At 41.1% G+C, this 18,863-nt stretch overlaps 2 protein-coding genes across 3 annotated transcripts in view; both read left to right on the top strand.

Moving 5' to 3' along the window:
* Positions 1 to 18,863, top strand: part of LOC101470943 (scavenger receptor cysteine-rich type 1 protein M130) — a 254,258-nt gene that overhangs the window by 109,516 nt on the left and 125,879 nt on the right. The window lies entirely within an intron of this gene.
* On the top strand, positions 873 to 18,116 carry LOC106675363 (NACHT, LRR and PYD domains-containing protein 3). Of its 2 annotated transcripts, XM_023153358.3 has the most exons (8): positions 873 to 1,027; positions 4,938 to 5,017; positions 6,011 to 6,293; positions 6,649 to 8,458; positions 8,547 to 8,720; positions 9,881 to 10,054; positions 10,226 to 10,381; positions 15,332 to 18,116. In XM_023153358.3, exons 3-8 carry the CDS (start codon positions 6,020 to 6,022, stop codon positions 16,581 to 16,583), a joined length of 3,840 nt encoding a protein of 1,279 aa, XP_023009126.3. In that variant the 5' UTR covers positions 873 to 1,027; positions 4,938 to 5,017; positions 6,011 to 6,019; the 3' UTR covers positions 16,584 to 18,116. The 2 variants fall into 2 exon arrangements, with proteins under 2 accessions (XP_023009126.3, XP_076742346.1); XM_076886231.1 differs by lacking the exon at positions 4,938 to 5,017.

Here is an 18,863-nt window from a genome sequence, read left to right as displayed (position 1 = left end):
CAATTCTGAGGGCAAAAGAGCCAAACGGGACAGGCCAAAAAAAAAAAAAAAAAAAAAAAAAAAGAAATCAAGAAAGAAAAATGTTCAAATTATTAAAGACTAACTGTGAACAGCGAACCTCAGCAAAAATAACATGAATGAGGTTTTCAGCTGTTTAGTAACTCAGTTTATACATGAAATAATAATGTGAGAAAAAAGCTGCTGTTTTTGTGGTGATGACCTCACAGCTTTTCAGGTTTTCGAAGCGCTGAATAAACAAACTCAAATCCCGAATGTCTCACGGACTTCACGGTCATGACGTTTGTTTTACACGTTGTTAAACAAAAAAGCTGCCATTCGTTTTTTTGTTTTTTTTTTTAAATTTCAATTAACTCAATAATAAAGACTTCAATAAAAGACTCGATGTGTTTTTGTTTTAACGCCCCCATCTGGGTTAATTATGACCAATCACATCCGCCCATTTCATACTGACAGATATCTAATCAACCTGAGTAAACACATTCCTCAGCAGAGGATGAAACTTTTTTTAGCTTTACTCTTTATAATAATAATAATATTAATTTATTACTGCTACAGTCTGAGGGTGTGCTTACACTGAGGTGTCAGAGAGAGTAAAACTGAGAACAGTTAGAAATAAATCTCCTGTATATGAGGATGTGTGTGTGAATGAGCAGGAATAATCCTTCAGTTTCTGCCCATATAGCAGAAAAAACCCCTCAAAACTCAAACTCAAACTTTCTGCATGTTTTTTATGTTTGAAACCACGGACATGTGACCACTGTCCATAGGCACACGGTCATGTGACCATCGTGTTTTGAACCACACTTCTGAGCTGTGTTTCGAAACGTCCGCCCTTCGGAAGTTCTGCTGAGTGTTGAAACGTCAGTGTCGACCATCTTATTCTCAGTTAACCAAAAAACAGAGAAAAAGCTGCGATTACCTAAAACACCTGTGTACCTGTGCAGGAGCCTCACTGGGTTTATCCTGATGCAGGGCGCCTGCTGCTGTGATGGACATTAACTGAACTGTAAGTGAAACGTCCTATCTCTAGCTTGGATCTGAACACTAAATCTTTAATTCATATGTATTAAACTACATTTTCTATGATAGCCGGGCAGAGCTGTGGCAGTGTGGAAGTGAAATCATTAATATGAAACATCAAATCAAAATTCAAACTGAAACTTCGCTGCAAAGCATTTTGTTTCTTTTGAAGTGAAGCAGCATTAAGAAATCCTCACATCCTGTTGCAGAGGACAGAGTGAAAGAGCAGCTCAGGGTGAAGGTGATGAAGTAGGAGCATAATGACTGAAACTTAAGTAATCTCATAAAGTGATTGTAGTCCACCGTGTGTGACAGGTATAAACCTGTGCTGGACATAAGAACTCACACAGAGAAGTGTGCAGACAAGTTTCAAGGGGACAATGCAAAGCAAACATAGCCTATGTTTTACCCGATGGGGTACAATGTTGCTGTTGACGTGTTGCTGCTGTTCCTGCTGCTGATAGTGCTGGAAGGCAGGGCTGTGTTGATTTGAGACTGTAGACTGTAAAAAGTCCACGGGAGAAATGGTCGCTGATTAAACAAGTGTTATGAAATAATAATAAAATGCAAAAATTGGTGACAGCGCTTGGAACCACAAGGCAACAAAACTGTGAGAAATAAACTAGGCTCCTCCTGTGAATCACTCTTTGCCTCTCTTCCTCCATCTCCTCATCTCAGCTATCACTCTCCACTCGCCGTGAATCTGAGAAAAAGGCACAATTTGCTATTGCATCCATCTATTATTTAATTATCCACACTTAAAAACTCTTCCATTTAATCCACAAGAAAGTAATGATAGAAAATGTTGTAGAACCAAAACATTGCAATTGTGTTTATTATTGTTTTTTATACTGGAATAACTCTGCAATGCAAAAACTATTACATATGTTATTGCTACCTGTACTTTTTTTATTCCAGCTGGTGAGGGATCCACTGCCTTTAGCAGCCTCACACAGCTGCTAAACATGTCCTCTAAGGACAAGTCTGGACACATTGTCCTTACAGTACATATGTGGACAATGTTATATCATGAGTAATAATAAAAACAACAAATCTATATACATAAAACAAAAGTAATACATAAAAGTATTTATGATGATTCAATTTGTTTGACTATCCACTCTGTGCAGGCAGAAAGCTTATTAAATGTTTAAATTGTAGAGATACAGTATTGTTGCTGCTGTAAAATAAGCATATTGTCCTATTTGAAATATAAATCTAATATAATCTATTTCTTAATGTATTTTCTTTAAAATACAGTGTTTAAATAATAAATAAATCCATAATTATGTGGATATGCATATTAAATATTTTTAATGAAATATAAGCCCTCCAGAAAAGCAAGGAAATGCCCTGTAAGTTACTTTAAAACTAAATATCTTCCCTAAAACAGTGGACAGCGCTACAGACCCATGACACCCTTACCCAGTTAGCTAGCAGCTATGACCAGCACTACTTGTGCAGTTACTTAAAGGACAGGTAATATTTGTCGCGCTGTTACACACACAGCACGCGCATTTGTTTCAGTTCATCATTTGCCACAAGCCAGCTTACCAGTCTTGTGTGCTATAGACTACAGTGTATGCTGTACACCCTACTTACTGGTTTTTGTTGCATCAGTCTGCGTCTCCCAACTAACTGTTTCTCCGACAGCTCTGCACCGCCCAGACGGCAAAAAATGTGCGTACTCTTTGAGAGCTCTTTCCTGGTACGTAACCAGTGCGCTCTGGCGTCAAGGGCGATCATTAGTTAATGGCAGTCATGTGACTGATGGACGCCAGATCCTTTTATTTAGCAAAATGTGATTAATAGTTAAATATTATTGTTGAGGGGCACAGGCAGGACTCCACACGCACACACACTTTAAAAAATAAAATAAAAATAAATAAATAAACATTTACCTCAAGAAAAGGGCACTTGGGGCACCCATCAGGAAAGGGGCAGGTGATCAACCCCTTCCACTCCCCCCTCTGCATGTGCCTGGATATACTGCATTATCATAAGCAGCCCATTAAATGTGTGAACAGCATCCATCTGTGACTGCCATCGAACACACTGCACCTACCAGTTGCCCCCAAATAGACAGAGGGGACATTATTCTCTCTCTAGGAGAGAGAAGACAAAATTCAAGGATGTTCAGTGGTGGCATGTAAACACATCAGGATGGAAAAGAAGGGAATGGAGGGGAAGTGGTGAATGCATCATGAGAAGCCTGAACCTATACAAGCATAACTACGTTTTGGTTCAGCTTTACATAATTCAGCTCTAAGTATACGTTTTATCAAAAAAGAAAGTTTTAAGCCTAATCTCAAAAGTAGAGATAGTGTGGTGGACCACTGGAGGGCTCCACTCACACCCAGTTCTCAGGAAGTGTTGTTGCTGTGTTTTGGAGGGAAAGTGTTCAGTTCTGTGGTGATGAGTAATAAACGAGCAGTGTTTATCGAGAGCTCTCGTGTCGTCTGTGTTTACCTCCACATTGGTGACCCCTGACTCGAACATGCTGCAGTCCGATGGTGGCGCTGACTCCGCTCTGGATGCATCAGCAGCCGCCAGCCCTCTGCCTCCGGCTGCAGCTACGTTTGCTGTGGCGCTCGAGCTGCCGGACTTTTGGCTTCATGATCCCCCGTCGTGGTTCGTGCACGTGGAGGCTCAGTTCGCCCTTTGTAGCATCTCGGCTGACGACACGAAATATCACCATGTGGTGGCTTCTCTCGACCCGCTAGCCACCCGTCATGCGATGAGTAATAAATGAGCAATGTTTATCGAGAGCTCTCGTGCCGTCTGTGTTTACCTCCACAATAGTGTCTTTCTCTTGAATCCAAACTGGGAGTTGGTTCCACAGAAGAGGGGCCTGAAAACTGAAGACTCTACCTCCCATTCTACATTTAAATACTCTAGAAACAACAAGTAAGCCTGCAGTCTGAGAGTGAAGTGTTCTGTTAGGATAATAAAGTACAGTAAAATCTTTAAGATAAGATGGGGCCTGAGTGTTTAAGACACACTGTGCAGGAAGAATTTTAAAAACGTCCTGGTCAGAAATGACTTCAAGATTCCTCAGTGTTACTGGAGGCCAAGTTAATGCCACCCAGAGAAAGCATCTAATTAGTCACCATATTCCTGAGAGTCCTAAGGCCAATTTAGTTTATTCAGGCCTTGATGTCTTTAAGACAGGGGTGTTGCTAGGATCTTGAAAATTTGTGTGCTTAGTCCAGTCATGAAATCTTTTGGAGTTTCATTCAAATAACATTTTTTTTAAGTTACTTAATATATCTAGCTTTGTTGGATTTAAACATGTAGCAAATAAACTCTCACATGATGTGAGAATATAATTAAACTGATTATCAAAGGGAAATTTTGAGTTTTAGGCTATTTGAGCTATATATGTTAGCTAGCATAATTATGGGTTATAAACAGCTGTTATTATTTAGCTGGCATGTTGTCAGCTGTCCAGAAACGAGAGGGTTGCATGTCTAATCTGCTGGCAATAAGTACCTACGACAGTATTGGGAATAAATCAGCATTTTTATGCCCAGTTCAGGAGATGAGGCTTAAGGTGAGGAGGATATCCAGATGCTAATCACATCTTTTTGAGATGGACATTGCTGTTCTGTACTCATGTTTTATGTTTGTGGCTAGAGACTGACAACATACACTATATTGCCAAAAGTATTCACTCGTCCATCTTCAGATGTATATAACTTGAAAGGTATCCCATTCTTAATCCATAAAATCCAATATGATGCCGTCTCACCCTTTGCAGCTATAACTCTTCTGGGAAGGTTTTCCAGAAGGTTTAGGTGTGTTTATGGGAATTTTTGAAGCACATTAATGAGGACAGACACTAATGTTGAATGAGAAGCCCTGGCTCACAGTCTCCTCTCTAATTCATCCCAAAGGTGTTCTGTTGGAATGAGGTCAGGACTCTGTGCAGACCAGTCAAGTTCTTCCACACCAAACTCAGTCCTGTCCAGTGGCGGTGAGCTTTACACCGATGCATTTGACAAGTTGCATATTAAACTTGGATGTGGCTGCTCGACCATGGAAAGCCTTGCCTCAAGCCTCCTGCACTGAAGTCAGGGCTCTAACACAAAAATTGCATAAAAATACTTATTTATTCCTGATATTGTCACAGTTAGTTATTGTGAGTAGCTGTCTGTGGTTATAGGCTGACATTATGTCACCTGTCACATCGTATGACAGTTTATTCACAAAGTGTCCGAGTCCAACAATAACATTTCATAGACAGTTTCACTAACACTAGCTAACTGGAGTGCTTACCGACAGAAAAGTTCAGCCAACTCTGAACAACTCAGCATCATTGTTATAGAAATACTTATGACAAAGGATCCAGCGGATCCAGTCTGAAACATTTACCACAAAATATTTAGTAGATTGTATCAATTTTGTCCTTATTTATTCCTAAATGTTTTTGTTTATTTATTTGTTTGTGTGTTTTTGCGACAAACAGTATTAGTACCATGCTTTAATTGGTAGGGGTAAAAAAGCAGAACTCAAATTTACTGTAATCTGCAATCGATAGACATCTAGTGGTAGAAATAGTGCTCACTGTAACTCACTCATTTTGTTTTTGTCACATTTATTTCTTGCACTTTCTGTTGTAAATTTCTTAATTGTTATTTTATTAGAATTTTTATAATATTTTTGTGTGTTAAAAGGTGACTGGCAACATTTCTGAATTTCACTGTACAGTGTAACCTGCTGTATATATTTTGACTTTAACTCTGTCCAAGGGGAGCGATATTCTTTTTATAGGCATCATAAATGTTCTAATTTAATAGCTTATTTACAAACACATGGTTTCTTCCAGTTTTCAAGTATTTATTGTTTTTGGTTTTTTTTTTATAAAACAGCAGTTTAGGATACATGCAGAAAACTGCAGGTTTAAAAGTGATCCTACATATGAGTGAAACTGGTTTGTTTTTTTTTTTTTTAAATAATCTTTGTTCAGGAGGAAACAATGACCAGTAAAGAGCTGCTTTTGAGGACACTGGAAGAGTTGGGAGATGAAGAATTCAGTGACTTCAAGTGGTATTTGGAGCAGCCACACAACCTGGATGGCCTCCCATTTATCCCAAAGAGTCATCTGGAGAATGTAAAGAGGACAGAAACAGTAGATAAGATAGTACAGACCTACAATCAGCAGTCTTTGGAGGTGGTGAAGAAAACTTTAACAAAGATCAGCAGAAATGATCTGACAGAGCGATTATCAACCATCAGCACAACAGCACAAGGTAAACTGCTGGAGAACCACACATGTCGTCTGGTTATCACTCAGGATCAGACTGGTCTTTACGGCTGATTTTGCAGGTGACAGGCAGATAACTTCAATCTGAAAATGCAAAGAGTGGATTTATGTGTATATGTTAACTTTTTAATCGCCTTAAGAGACTGTAGACCCTCAGTTTTTTAAAATGTTTTTTTTTTTATCTTTTGGTAGACACATTGATTTACACATAATGAAATATGCTATGTTACTGAAACTGGCAGTGACAGATTTATTTAAATAAAACACAACGATTTTTACTTATTAAGTCTGCGTGGAATGGAAGTTTAAAACTTTGTTCTTTACACGTTCATGTCATACAGATGTGAAGTCTCCACGGCCCATAACACGTTACAAAGAACAACTTCAGTCAAATCTTCAGGTCAGGTTTATGTGCAAACAAGAAGGATGGACATCAAAGAAAGATGAAAAGAACCTGGATGACATCTACACTGATCTGTACATCACAGCTGGAGGAGAAACACACACCACCAGTCACTTCAGGCAGATTGAAATGGCCTCTGGAAGGCCTGCAGGAACTGAAATTAGCAACATCTTCATACATCCTTCTGGCATTAAAAAGAATATAAGAACTGTGCTGACTGCTGGGGAAGCAGGAAGTGGTAAAACCTTCCTGGTGCACAAGTTTGTTTTGGATTGGGCTGAAAAAAGAACCAATCAGGATGTAGATCTGTTATTTCCCTTCATGTTTAATGAGTTGAATTTGCAAAAGGACAAAGAGTACAGCTTTGCCAAACTCATCCACATGTGTATCCCTGAAAGTGTGCACATCAAAGAGGAGGAGCTTAACAGCATCTTCACAACACTGCAGACATCAGGAAACTCAGACTTTGAAAAGAGTGAATACAAACTTCTGTTTGTGTTGGATGGACTGAATGAGAGTTGCCCTCAGCTGAACTTCACTGCCACAGAAAAACTACCTGTCGATGTGACCAAGTCCACCTCAGTGGATGTGCTGCTGACAAACCTCATCACAGGTTGCCTGCTTCCCTCCGCTCGTATCTGGATGACCACATGGCCTGGAGAAGCAATCTCTGTTGATTTTATTGATATGGTAACTGAGGTCCGAGGGTTTACGGAGCTACAGAGGGAGGAGTACTTCAGGAAGAGATTCAGAGATGAGGAGAAGGCCAGCAGAATCATCTCTCACATCAAGTCATCACCAAGCCTCCACTTCATGTGCCACATCCCGGTCTACTGCTGGAGCACTGCTACAGTTTTGCAGGAGGTATTGAAGAGCAAAGAGAGAGGAGATCTGCCGGAGACCCTGACTGAGGTTTACACAGAGTTCCTGAATGTTCAGATCAGAAATTTGAAGCAAAAATATGGCCCAGAAAAAAGCCTTGAGTGCATTAAAATGATTGGAAAACTGGCTTTTAACCAGCTGGAGAAAAGCTGCCAGATCTTCAGTGAAGAACTAACAGAGGATGAAAGCACTTTCACAGAACCCTTAAAGCTTTCAAATGCATTCTTCTGGTTCTTTAAAGAGGATCATCAGCTGAAGAAGGGCAGGAAAAAAGTGTTCAGCTTTGTCCATCAGAGTGTAGTGGAGTTTTTGGCTGCTCTGTTTGTGGTCTCAGATATTATCACTGAAGACAATTTGGCTCAATCACAGACTTGTTTGAAGAGACCTGGAAATGTTTTCAGCCAAACACATATACCAGAAATCTACAGTAAAACTGTTGACAAAGCCATAAAGAGTCTGGATGGACATCTGGACTTGTTCCTTCGCTTCCTCCTGGGCCTTTCACAGCAGACCAACAAACCTCTATTACAAGACCTGCTGCAAACAAGAAGTAGCTCACAGACCATTAAGCTAATAGTAGAACTTGTGAAAAAGAATGTCAGAGAAAATCCATCTCCTGAGAGAAGAATCAGCCTATTCCTCTGTCTGAATGAGCTGAAGGATGGTTCTCCAGTGGAGGAGATCCAGCAATTCCTGAGATCGGGTACAGTCTTAGATGACCTTTCTCCAGCTCAGTGGTCAGCTCTGGTCTTCATCATATTGTCATCCCAAAAAGATCTGACTGTGTTTGACCTGAAGGAATACTCTGGTTCAGAAAAGGCTTTTCTAGGTCTGCTGCCAGTGGTTGAAGCATCTAACAAAGCTCTGTAAGTGCAAGGAAATGTATTGAATTGTTGTGCCCCTTTATCCAAAGAAAACAATATCACTTTTACAGTTTTTCTTTTTTCACTTCAGGTTCAGTTGCTGTAACCTCTCAGAGAGGAGCTATGAAGCTTTGTGTTCACTTCTCAGCTCCCAGTTCTGCAGTGTGAGTGAGCTGGACCTTAGTAACAACAAACGGCACGATTCAGGAGTGAAGCTGATTTCTGCAGTACTCAATAATCCACACTGTAAACTGCAAACTGTCAGGTTTGTCAGACCAAGTTATATGGTACTAATGCTCTCTTAACTAAGAGAAGCAGCAAGCGTGAGATGAATAATTTTCTTAGCAGCACATTTACTCTTGGCACACTTCAATAGAACAACTTCCAAACCAATCAGGAATCAGAAAGTCCTGGCAAATGTCAGAAAAACAACAAGGCATATTCAACACATTATTACTTGTATGCAAATACATGCAAATTCCAAAACATATAGGCACTAAATGGGAATGGAAATATATAAAAATCATCAACACAGTAGCTCCTATACAGAGGGGTTTTGAACTAACTGGTTCATTTATCTTATTACTGCCTCTTGACATATGCGTTTGCCAGGTAAACCATAAGCAGAGTAAGCACAATTACTATAATGTTACATATATAGCTATGATATCATAATATCATAACATAGCTATGATATTAGCTATTTTTGACAACTAATGAAAGAAATGTAAACACATACTTGCATAAATCATCAACAGTCTATTGTAGTCTGTTCATTTCAGTCTACCTTGCATCAGCAAAATCAACATTAGCAGCTGACCAAAGTCACTCTTTAAATTATAGGGTACTACCACCACATGGTGATACTCATGCACTGAGAGTGGTATGTAGGTTGAAAGCATGATCCTGTGAGGCTGAGCTCAGGGTTAAATAATTTTTATTGCTCTACACATCTCCAGATCACAGCACTTTCAAATCTGACTATAGTTTTTTTTTTTTTTTTTTAAACATACTGACAAATCTGATTAATCATACATTCCAAATACACTTTGAAGGATTCAGGAGGAGGCCAACAGTTACTGACAGAAGGTTCAGCAAAGAAATTTTAAATGTTTAAGTACACATGCTTCATAACTGGAACACAATACCCGACTTCAAAAAATAATAACATGTCCTGGATCCAATATTTGATATGTTGTCTTATTATTTTTTAATTTAATTTAATCAGTAAATGATTTGGAAAATATTGCTTTCTGCTTTTACTCATATTACATTTACATTCCATCTGTATCAAGAGTATCATTAACATCTGTGTGAAATTTTTGTTTAGTTCCTCAGTTGGCTACATGAGTGAGTGTGTGTGCGATGAGTTGTTTTTTTTTTTGTTTTGTTTTTTTTTACATTCCTTCTGTTTCTGTTTTAAAGGCTGAATTGCTGTAATCTGTCAGAGAGAAGCTGTGAACCTCTATGTTCCCTTCTCAGCTCCAAGTCCTGCAATCTAAGAGAGTTGGACCTGAGTAACAATAAGCTCCAGGATTCAGGCATGAAGCTTCTCTCAGCTGGATTGAAGAATCCACACTGTAAACTGGAAACTCTGAGGTCAGGATTCAGCTGTTTAATCAGAAGTTTAACACTGCTACATTAGATTATTAGCATTAGAACATATGACACTATGGCAACATGTACGGCAAGTAAATGTTACTGATTGTTTACCACAAATATTTCATAAATGGATTGTAATATGTTGTTATATCTGCTGCTCTGTTTAAGGCTGAGTAACTGTAACCTATCAGAGAGAAGCTGTAATGATCTGTTCTCAGTTCTCCGCTCCCAGTCATGTAGTCTGAAAGAGCTGGACCTGAGTAACAACAAGCTGTGGCTGTCAGGAAAAAACCTGCATGAAAGCTCTACAAAGACCATTGTCTGGTGAGATTACACATCTGTTGAATGTTTCTGCATTCTCAATTAACCCTATGGGTTCCAGGGTAGAATTGGCCGTTTTTGACTACTTTTGATTTTACCTCTATATTTCACCTTTAAAAGATGTTTATCTTGCCTTGTTTGGTATCATTATTTTCAGCACAACCTCAAATATCTGAAATACGAGTTATTTTTTCATTTTGACATACTATATTAGCACAATTGATCTAAATTCAGACAAAAAATTAAAAATCCGAGTAGAAAAAAGGTATATTTTTTACTGTAAAACCCACAAACATGTTTAACGAATCATTTTCATAACTTGAAATGCAAATAGAAATTGTACATTTCTAAAAATTATGCACAAGTTTTGCAAACAACAAAGTTATATGGTACTATTTACCTAAAAATTCAGCCAAAGCTTCAGGCGTTTTTTATATGACCATTTAAAACTATTTACAGAACAATCAGGTGTTCTGCATCAAATAAGAAGGCACACAAATTATTTGTGCCAGTCCAAAAAAAATAGTTTGTGTTCAGTAACAGCGTTTACACTGGAATCTGCCTTTTATGGTTTTTTTTGAGAAAATGTGAAATTCAGCAGTATAACTGACACACAATACAAAACAATAACTACACAACACACTAACTATAGCCTCCAAACACGCTAAACGTCACTAATGTGTCACATATGAAAACTCGCTCTCTCTTTCTTTCGCTCGCCCACTTTCAGTCGCGGGTGTCACTCCTAAAACTTCCCCTTCTCCCTAGACAACCAAGTGCCACATGTTGCCATTTCATTTTTTTGATTGGCTGACATGGTAAACTGTAACACTAATAGGGAAGGGGTGTTTTTTCTTTCTCCTTTTTCACTCGCAATCAGAGAGTGTTTGCTAGCGCTGTCCATAGAAAACGCCGTTCTTCCCACTGTAAACACCACTGTTTTGTTCAGGAAAAAACGGTGCGTGTATTTTTTATCATAACTCTGGTGTTACGTGGCCCATCGACACAATTCAAAAACTGGTATATAGCTTTCGACCCAAGTTCAAATGGAGACTCTGAGTCACTTCATCTTGTAGCTGTGTCGTCTTAAATTGGTCATGTGATTTTGATGCGCCGGCGCATCCGTCGACCCCAGAGGGTTGATACACCTAGGGAGTTTCAGTCACAGTGCCAGCAGAGACTTCTAAACACCCTCAGGCACTGTTTCTTGCTCTGATAAAAAAGACCTTCCACATTTCTGTGTGAAATTTGTCATGTGACCACCTTACATGAAGTAAGATTTAGTTTATCAAGTTTGCACTTATTTAGCTTTTAGAGTTTAATTTCCAGTGTTTTATAAAGTCAGTGTACACTTATCAAAAGTTAACATCGTGGCCACTGACAGGTGAAATTAATAACATTATCACTTTATCATCGCACCTGTTAGTTAGTGATGTGTCGGTCACGAACGAAACAGCTCTTAGAGCTGGCTCTTTGAAATGAACGACGTGAGCCGGCTCCGTGGGTTTTTTTTTCCCCTTCTTTCTCTCACCCTCTCTCTCGCACTTTTTTTCTGCTTCACTCGCATGTGAGCCTTGTGCTTTACGCTGGGAAGAGGGCGGGGGGGGGGGGGCAGTAGTTACACTGGCAGTAGCACAGAAACAGAGCGGGAGGGAAAGAGAGAGAAAGAAAGCCAGGGACAACAACGTCACATTAGAGAGGTATAGTAATCATCCACAACTATTTTCAGTTGTGGATGATAAAGGATTCAGAAAGTTTATTCATGCAGGCCCTTATGACAGAGAATATGCATCTTCTTTTCTTTTTCATATTTTAATTTATATTTAATTGTGTTGTGGTTTGCAGTGTTTTGTGTTGTTTCACTTTAAATTTGTTTAAAAGGAAAAAGATGAAAATGTAAATAGTTAAAAGTTGAAATGTGAATAGTTGGTTTTTGTATTATATGATTTATTTATTACATTTTATGTGGAGTGATTAAATAAAGTACATTTACAGTGGCCCCTACAGACAAAGGACGTACAAACTCCAAAACACAAACGAACTCCAAAACACGTACAAACCCCAAAGCATGTACAAACCCCAAAGCACGTACAAACCCCAAAGCACGTAAAAACCCCAAAGCACGTACAAACCCCAAAGCACGTAAAAACTCCAAAGCACGTAAAAACTCCAAAACACGTAAAAACTCCAAAACACGTAAAAACTCCAAAACACGTAAAAACTCCATAGCATGTACAAACTCCATAGCACGTACAAACTCCGAAGCACATACAAGCCCCGAAGGACGTACAAACTCCAAAACACGTACAAAAGATAACAGAAGTGCTCCAGGATGCTAGGGGCAGTGTTGAGCTTTTGTTACCTATGGGCTACACAAGCCAGAAAGTACCAACGACCAGGTTTGGTGTGTGGTAGGAACAGGTAAATGAACGTCCATCCATCCATCTTCATCCGCTTTTTCCGGGGCCGGGTCGCGGGGGCAGCAGCCTAAGCAGAGAAGCCCAGACCTCCCTCTCCCCAGCCATCTCCTCCAGCTTATCCGGGGGAACACCAAGGCGTTCTCAGGCCAGCCGAGAGATATAATCTCTCCGGTGTGTCCTGGGTCTGCCCCGAGGCCTCCTCCCGGTGGAACATGCCCGGAACACCTCACCCAGGAGGCGCCCAGGAGGCATCCTTGTCAGATGCCCGAACCACCTGGCTCCTTTCGATGTGGAGGAGCAGCGGCTCTACTCTGAGCCCCTCCCGGATGGCTGAACTTCTCACCCTATCTCTAAGGGAGAGGCCAGTCACCCTTTGGAGGAAGCTCATTTCCGCCGCTTGTATCCGCGATCTTGTTCTTTCGGTCACTACCAACAGAACCACATCATCTGCGAAAAGCAGAGATGAGATTCTGAGGCAACTGAAGTGAAAGCCCTCCGCCACTTGGCTGCGCCTAGAAATCCTGTCCATAAAAATTATGAACAGAATCGGTGACAAAGGGCAGCCCTGGCGGAGCCCATCACCCACTGGGAACGAGTCCGACTTATTGCTGGCAATGCAAACCAAGCTCTTGCAATGGTTGTATAGGGATTGAATGGCCCGTAGTGATGGGCCAGACACCCCATACTCCCGCAGCACCTCCCACAGGACACCCTGAGGGACATGGTCGAATGCCTTCTCCAAGTCCACAAAACACATGTAGACTGGTTGGGCAAACTCCCATGCACCCTCAAGTATCCTTGAGAGGATAAAGAGCTGGTCCAGTGTTCCGCGACCAGGACGAAAACCGCATTGTTCCTCCTGTATCCGAGGTTCGACTAGCAGACGAACTCTCCTTTCCAGCACCCTGGCATAGACTTTCCCAGGGAGGCTGAGGAGTGTGATCCCCCTGTAGTTGGAACACACCCTCCGGTCCCCCTTCTTGGGGACCACCACCCCAGTCTGCCAGTCCAGGGGTACTGCCCCTGATCTCCACGCAACATTGCAGAGGCGTGTCAACCAGGACAGCCCTACAACGTCCAGAGCCTTCAGGAACTCGGGGCGGACCGCATCAACACCAGGGGCTCTGCCACCAAGGAGTTGTTTAACTGCCTCAGTGACCTCGCCTCCGGAAATTGGCAGGTCATTCCCCTCATCCCCAGACTCTGCTTCGTCCTCGGAAGACGTGTCAGTGGGATTAAGGAGGTCCTCGAAGTATTCCTTCCACCGCATGACAATTTTCTCAGTCAAAGTCAGCAGCGCTCCGCCAGCACTATACACAGTGAAGGTAGAGCACCGCTTTCCCCTCCTGAGACGCCTGACGGTTTGCCAGAATCTCTTCGAGGCAGTCCAAAAGTCTTTTTCCATGGCCTCCCACACCCGAGTATTTGCTTCAGCCACTGCCCGAGCCGCATTCCGCTTGGCCTGTCGATACCTTGTCAGCTGCCTCCGTAGTTCCACAGGCTAACCAAGCCCGATAGGACTCCTTCTAAATGAACATTTTTCTTTTAATTATTTGAATATATATGAGTGCTTGTGTATAAATACACAAACAATACACATATGCTTTCAATTGTGTAATTTAAGTGATCTAGGTAGCTCTGTTTTGGAAGTTCAGTTAACGCTAGAAATGTGTTTTGGAGTTTGAACGTGCTTTGTCTCTAGGGGGCACCGCCTATATTTATATATAAACATATATAAATAAAACCACTTTTTTATTTCCATTAGTAATTCCTTTTGTGCATAATTTTATATTATTGTTAATAATAAATTAATTAAAGCAACAAAACAACCTGAAGAGCCGGCTCTTTTTAGTGAGCTGAGCCGAAAGAGCCGGTTCTCTTAAAAGAGCCGGAAATCCCATCACTACTGTTAGTAGAGCAAGTGAAAATTTCCTTTTCAAATCTGATGTTAGAAGCAGGAAAAATGAGCAAGTGTTAGGGTTTGAGCGGGTTTAACAAAAAGGCAAGTTGTGATGGCTAGATGACTGCATTACCGCAGTCACTAAAGGAGTCTGAAAAATATAGCGACAAAGTCGCTAAGTTGGCAACACTGTTACCATACCTTTCTAATGTGACGATTTGTCCCTTGTTGTTGTCCCTGGCTCTTTTTCTCTCTCTTTCCCTGCCGCTCTGTTCCTGTGCTACTGCGAGTTTAACTACCGCCCCTCCCCCCTCTGCTCAGCGCAAGCACAAGGCTCGCGTGCGGAGTGAAGTGAAAAAGCGCGAGAGAGAGGGTGAGAGAAAGAAAGAAAAAAAAAAAACACGGCTCCCAATAAGGAGCTGGCTCGTGTCGTTCACTTCAAAGAGCCGACTCTAAGAGCTGTTTCGTTCGCGACCGACACATCACTAACAGCAGCTGTAATTTGACACAGTACTGAAATACAGGTGCCTTAAAATCCTGCAAGTAATACAGATAATAGAGGCACAGACATGACTACTCAAAAACGTTGTACTTCGATTGTAACTTCTGATTGAAACTCTGCTTTTTATGCAGGACAAGTAACATCTCAAAGTACAAGGACATCATCTCCAACAGTGATCTGACCCGTTCAGGACCTCCTGCTGTTTACCAGCTGAGAACAAAAAAACAGAAGTTTGGAACTCTGACAAGAATAACTGTTGGTGAAAAAAATCCAAACAAGCCAAATAAAACCATCTTACTTGTAGGTGAAACAGAAGCTGGAAAATCTACTCTGATCAACTCTCTGTTTAACTACAGCATGGGAGTGAAGTGGGAGGATGAAGTCTGGTTTCAGATCGTAGAGGAGGAGAAGAAAAGTCAGGCAGAAAGTCAGACATTAGATGTGATCGTGTACGAGATCTTTGGTTTTGAAGATAAAACTCTTCCCTACTCTCTGACCATCATCGATACTCCTGGATATGGAGACACCAGAGGGATTAAACATGACATCATCAGTCAGCAATTATTGGACTTGTTTGGATCAGAGAATGGAGTTCATGAAGTTCATGCACTGGGATTGGTGATGAAAATGTCAGATTATCGACTGAGTGACCGAGCGATAAATGTCTTTGATTCAGTGATGTCTCTGTTTGGAGAAAACATGGAGAAAAATGTTGTAGCTCTGATCACACACTCAGATGGAAGACGTCCTAAAAATGCTTTTCGAGCTCTTGAAGCAGCAAACATTAAATGTGCCAAAAATGAGAAGAATCAGCCTGTTCACTTCCTGTTTAATAGCTGCCAGCATGAAGAGCGAACAGAGGAAAACGAAATTAGTTTGGAATTTGCATGGACAGTAACAGAGAGAGGAATGAGAGAGTTCACAGCCTTTCTGGAAAAAGGTACAGCTCGAAGACTGATGATATCTGTGGAAGTTCTGAATGAACGAATCAGACTGACGACCTGCATCCAAAATCTGAAAGATAGATGTGGCCTGACTGAACTGAAACAGTTTCCAGAAGGTCTGAAGAAAAATAAAAATTATAGGAAAAGAATAGAGAATCTTTTGGGAAACCCTGAAAAGGAAATTATCCAACAGACAGCAGATGAGTCACAGTTATTAAATGAGTCCTACAAACTTGTTGTCAAACTGGATGAGCAAGCTCTGAAAGCTGATTCAGCATCTTCCATTGTCCACTTGGACTTCCTGATTGAGAAGATGAAGGAGAAAGGAAACACAGAGAAGGTCCAGAAACTGGAGGAGATGAGAAGCAGAGTGGATGAAGGAACCAGAGCAGCTCTGCGGTTCAAACAGCAGCTGGGAAAATATTTAAAAATGGACTGAAGAAGGTTCACATTCATTTGTTTTTTAACAGTGTGATATTTTTTAATACCTTAACACAGAGGTTCCCAAAGTGTGAGGCCCGCCCCCTAGGGGTGAGTGCAGAGCCATTGCAGGGGCGGGTGGGGCGGTATGAAAAAAAAAAAAAAAAAAGAACGCTTGGACAATGATAGCGTAATTGACAGGTTTTTGACAGGGCTCACACACAAACGCAAAGCAAGAGATGAAGCATTGCCAAGTATGTTTCCAAACCAACTTTCTTCCAAGCCAAAGACTAGAAAATACGGTGAAGCATCTTCCCTTTGGCTTCACCTGCACAAGTGCCAAGGTAGGTCTCCCCTGCAGAATTGGTTTCCCCTGCGTTGGGAGCACGATCTGAGCTGATCCTGCCGCAATTTGTTCCCCCTGTCCGAATCAAAACGTCAAAAAGTATCCCAAATTTAAATGATACAGCAGCTATAATTTTACACGAATATATGAAGCCCACAGTGTGTTTCTGTGACTGTGCTTTAACTGAAGTGAGGTCGCCACCTGCTGTTTAATGATCAGTACAACAGTGTGTGAGAACAGCTCCCTCCCTGATATCACAAATTAAACACAAAGTCACTCTGTGTTCTTCACAAATACATGTGTTTCTGTCACGTTGTTCTAATGTTGTTCTAAACTTGTCAGTGTGAGCTTGTTTCTGCTGCTCCTCTCATGGTGACTCAGTGTTAGTAAAGTGGTTGTGGGAAAGTAACATGTCACTGACATGATCCAGAAACAGTCCAACATGTTGTTGTCTTTCTAATCAGTGAGTAAAGGGGATGTTAGAGACACTGAACTCAGACACAGTGTAGAAATGTTCAATCCAACTTTGACTCTTCAGTGTTTGTGAAGAGTCCAGTCCTGAAATCTGATCTTCTTTCATCTGATTTAAGCTTTTTATTTATTTGAAATATTGCTGTTTCTTAACATGTGTTACTGCATTATCTAAATGTAAAATTAAATAAAACAGCAAGCCATCAATATAAAAATGCTGCATAAACCAAAATAACACACGCTGCACCGCTTTAAAACAACCTGCCTCTGCAAAAACATCAGTCTGTCCACACTCTCTGTTGAGAGATAAGATGTACTTGTAGTATCAATGTCATCCTCTCACTTGGTGCAGATGTACCTGGAACAAATGGTCTTGTTCTGCTAGCGTAGCTTCAATCTTCTTATGCTTGAAGTTTTTCCACCATGCGAATGGATCTGTGTCCAGAGGAAGGACTCTGTTGGACAAAGGCTTAGATGGGGTGTCAAACTCATTTTACATGGCGGGCCACATACAGTTTGCAGAAGTTCCATATTTAACTGTTCTTCTAAATGATAAAGAAAAAGTTGCTGTGATAAAGGACAAAAAAAAAAATCTGTCAGCACGACTCTGTGGGCTTAAAGCAGGGGTGGGCAATCTCAGTCTACGAGGGCCGGTGTCCCTGCAGGTTTTAGATCTCACCTTGGGTCAACACACCTGAATCACATGATTAGTTCGTTACCCGGCCTCTGGAGAACTTCAGGACATGTTGAGGAGCTAATTTAGCCATTTAAATCAGCTGTGTTGGTTTGAGGACACATCTAAAGCCTGCAGGGACACCGGCCCGCGTGGACTGAGATTGCCCACCCCTGGCTTAAAGTGTAAGAAATAAATGTGCTTCAGCACCCCCAAAATGAATCAAAGCACCCCCAAAGATTTCTTACTTTTTTGGACAATATTTGCTGTTTGTGTGACACACTACTAAAAACATAAAAAGCATACAGTACTTGGTTGAGACGTAACATTTTAAGAACAAAAGTATAGATACCCCCCCCAAAAAAATGGTTTGTTCCAGCTCTCCCTTGCTCTGGCTCTAGCGCCGTTGCTGCCAGAGCGATGGTGGCTGAGACGCAGCGGAGCAGAGGTGTAAGTGCCTGGCTTAAAACAGGACATATTAGCTGCATTTAACCTTCAGTTACTCTTTATATAGTTGGTAGGAGTCAGACCATGTTTCTTTTTACTGAAAAACATTACACCAGGTAACCAGCAGTGTTGAAAACTTTTCGGTTTCTCCAAGCATGACATTCCAGTGTATTTCAGACCCAGCAACACGCTCAGACAGAAACTGGTTCACCCGAAAGACAAAACGGCAAAACACAAACTTAACAATGTGGTGTATGCTGTACAGTGCAGCGAGGAATGCTCAGACCTCTACATTGGAGAGACCAAACAGCCACTTCACAAGCGCATGGCACAACACAGAAGAGCCACCTCCACAGGACAAG

This window comes from Maylandia zebra, linkage group LG7 (genome assembly GCF_041146795.1).
Source record: "Maylandia zebra isolate NMK-2024a linkage group LG7, Mzebra_GT3a, whole genome shotgun sequence".
In the NCBI taxonomy this organism is placed as follows: domain Eukaryota; kingdom Metazoa; phylum Chordata; class Actinopteri; order Cichliformes; family Cichlidae; genus Maylandia; species Maylandia zebra.
This window is presented reverse-complemented; position numbering and strand designations above follow the sequence as displayed.

What these genes read in the sequence shown, in the direction of transcription:
- LOC106675363 (XM_076886231.1), top strand. Translation starts at nt 6,020, where the DNA reads ATGACCAGTAAAGAGCTGCTTTTGAGGACACTGGAAGAGTTGGGAGAT. An exon ending in GAAGCATCTAACAAAGCTCT is followed by an intron (nt 8,459 to 8,546) that starts GTAAGTGCAAGG and finishes TTTTCACTTCAG; the next exon opens with GTTCAGTTGCTGTAACCTCT. An exon ending in TGTAAACTGGAAACTCTGAG is followed by an intron (nt 10,055 to 10,225) that starts GTCAGGATTCAG and finishes GCTCTGTTTAAG; the next exon opens with GCTGAGTAACTGTAACCTAT.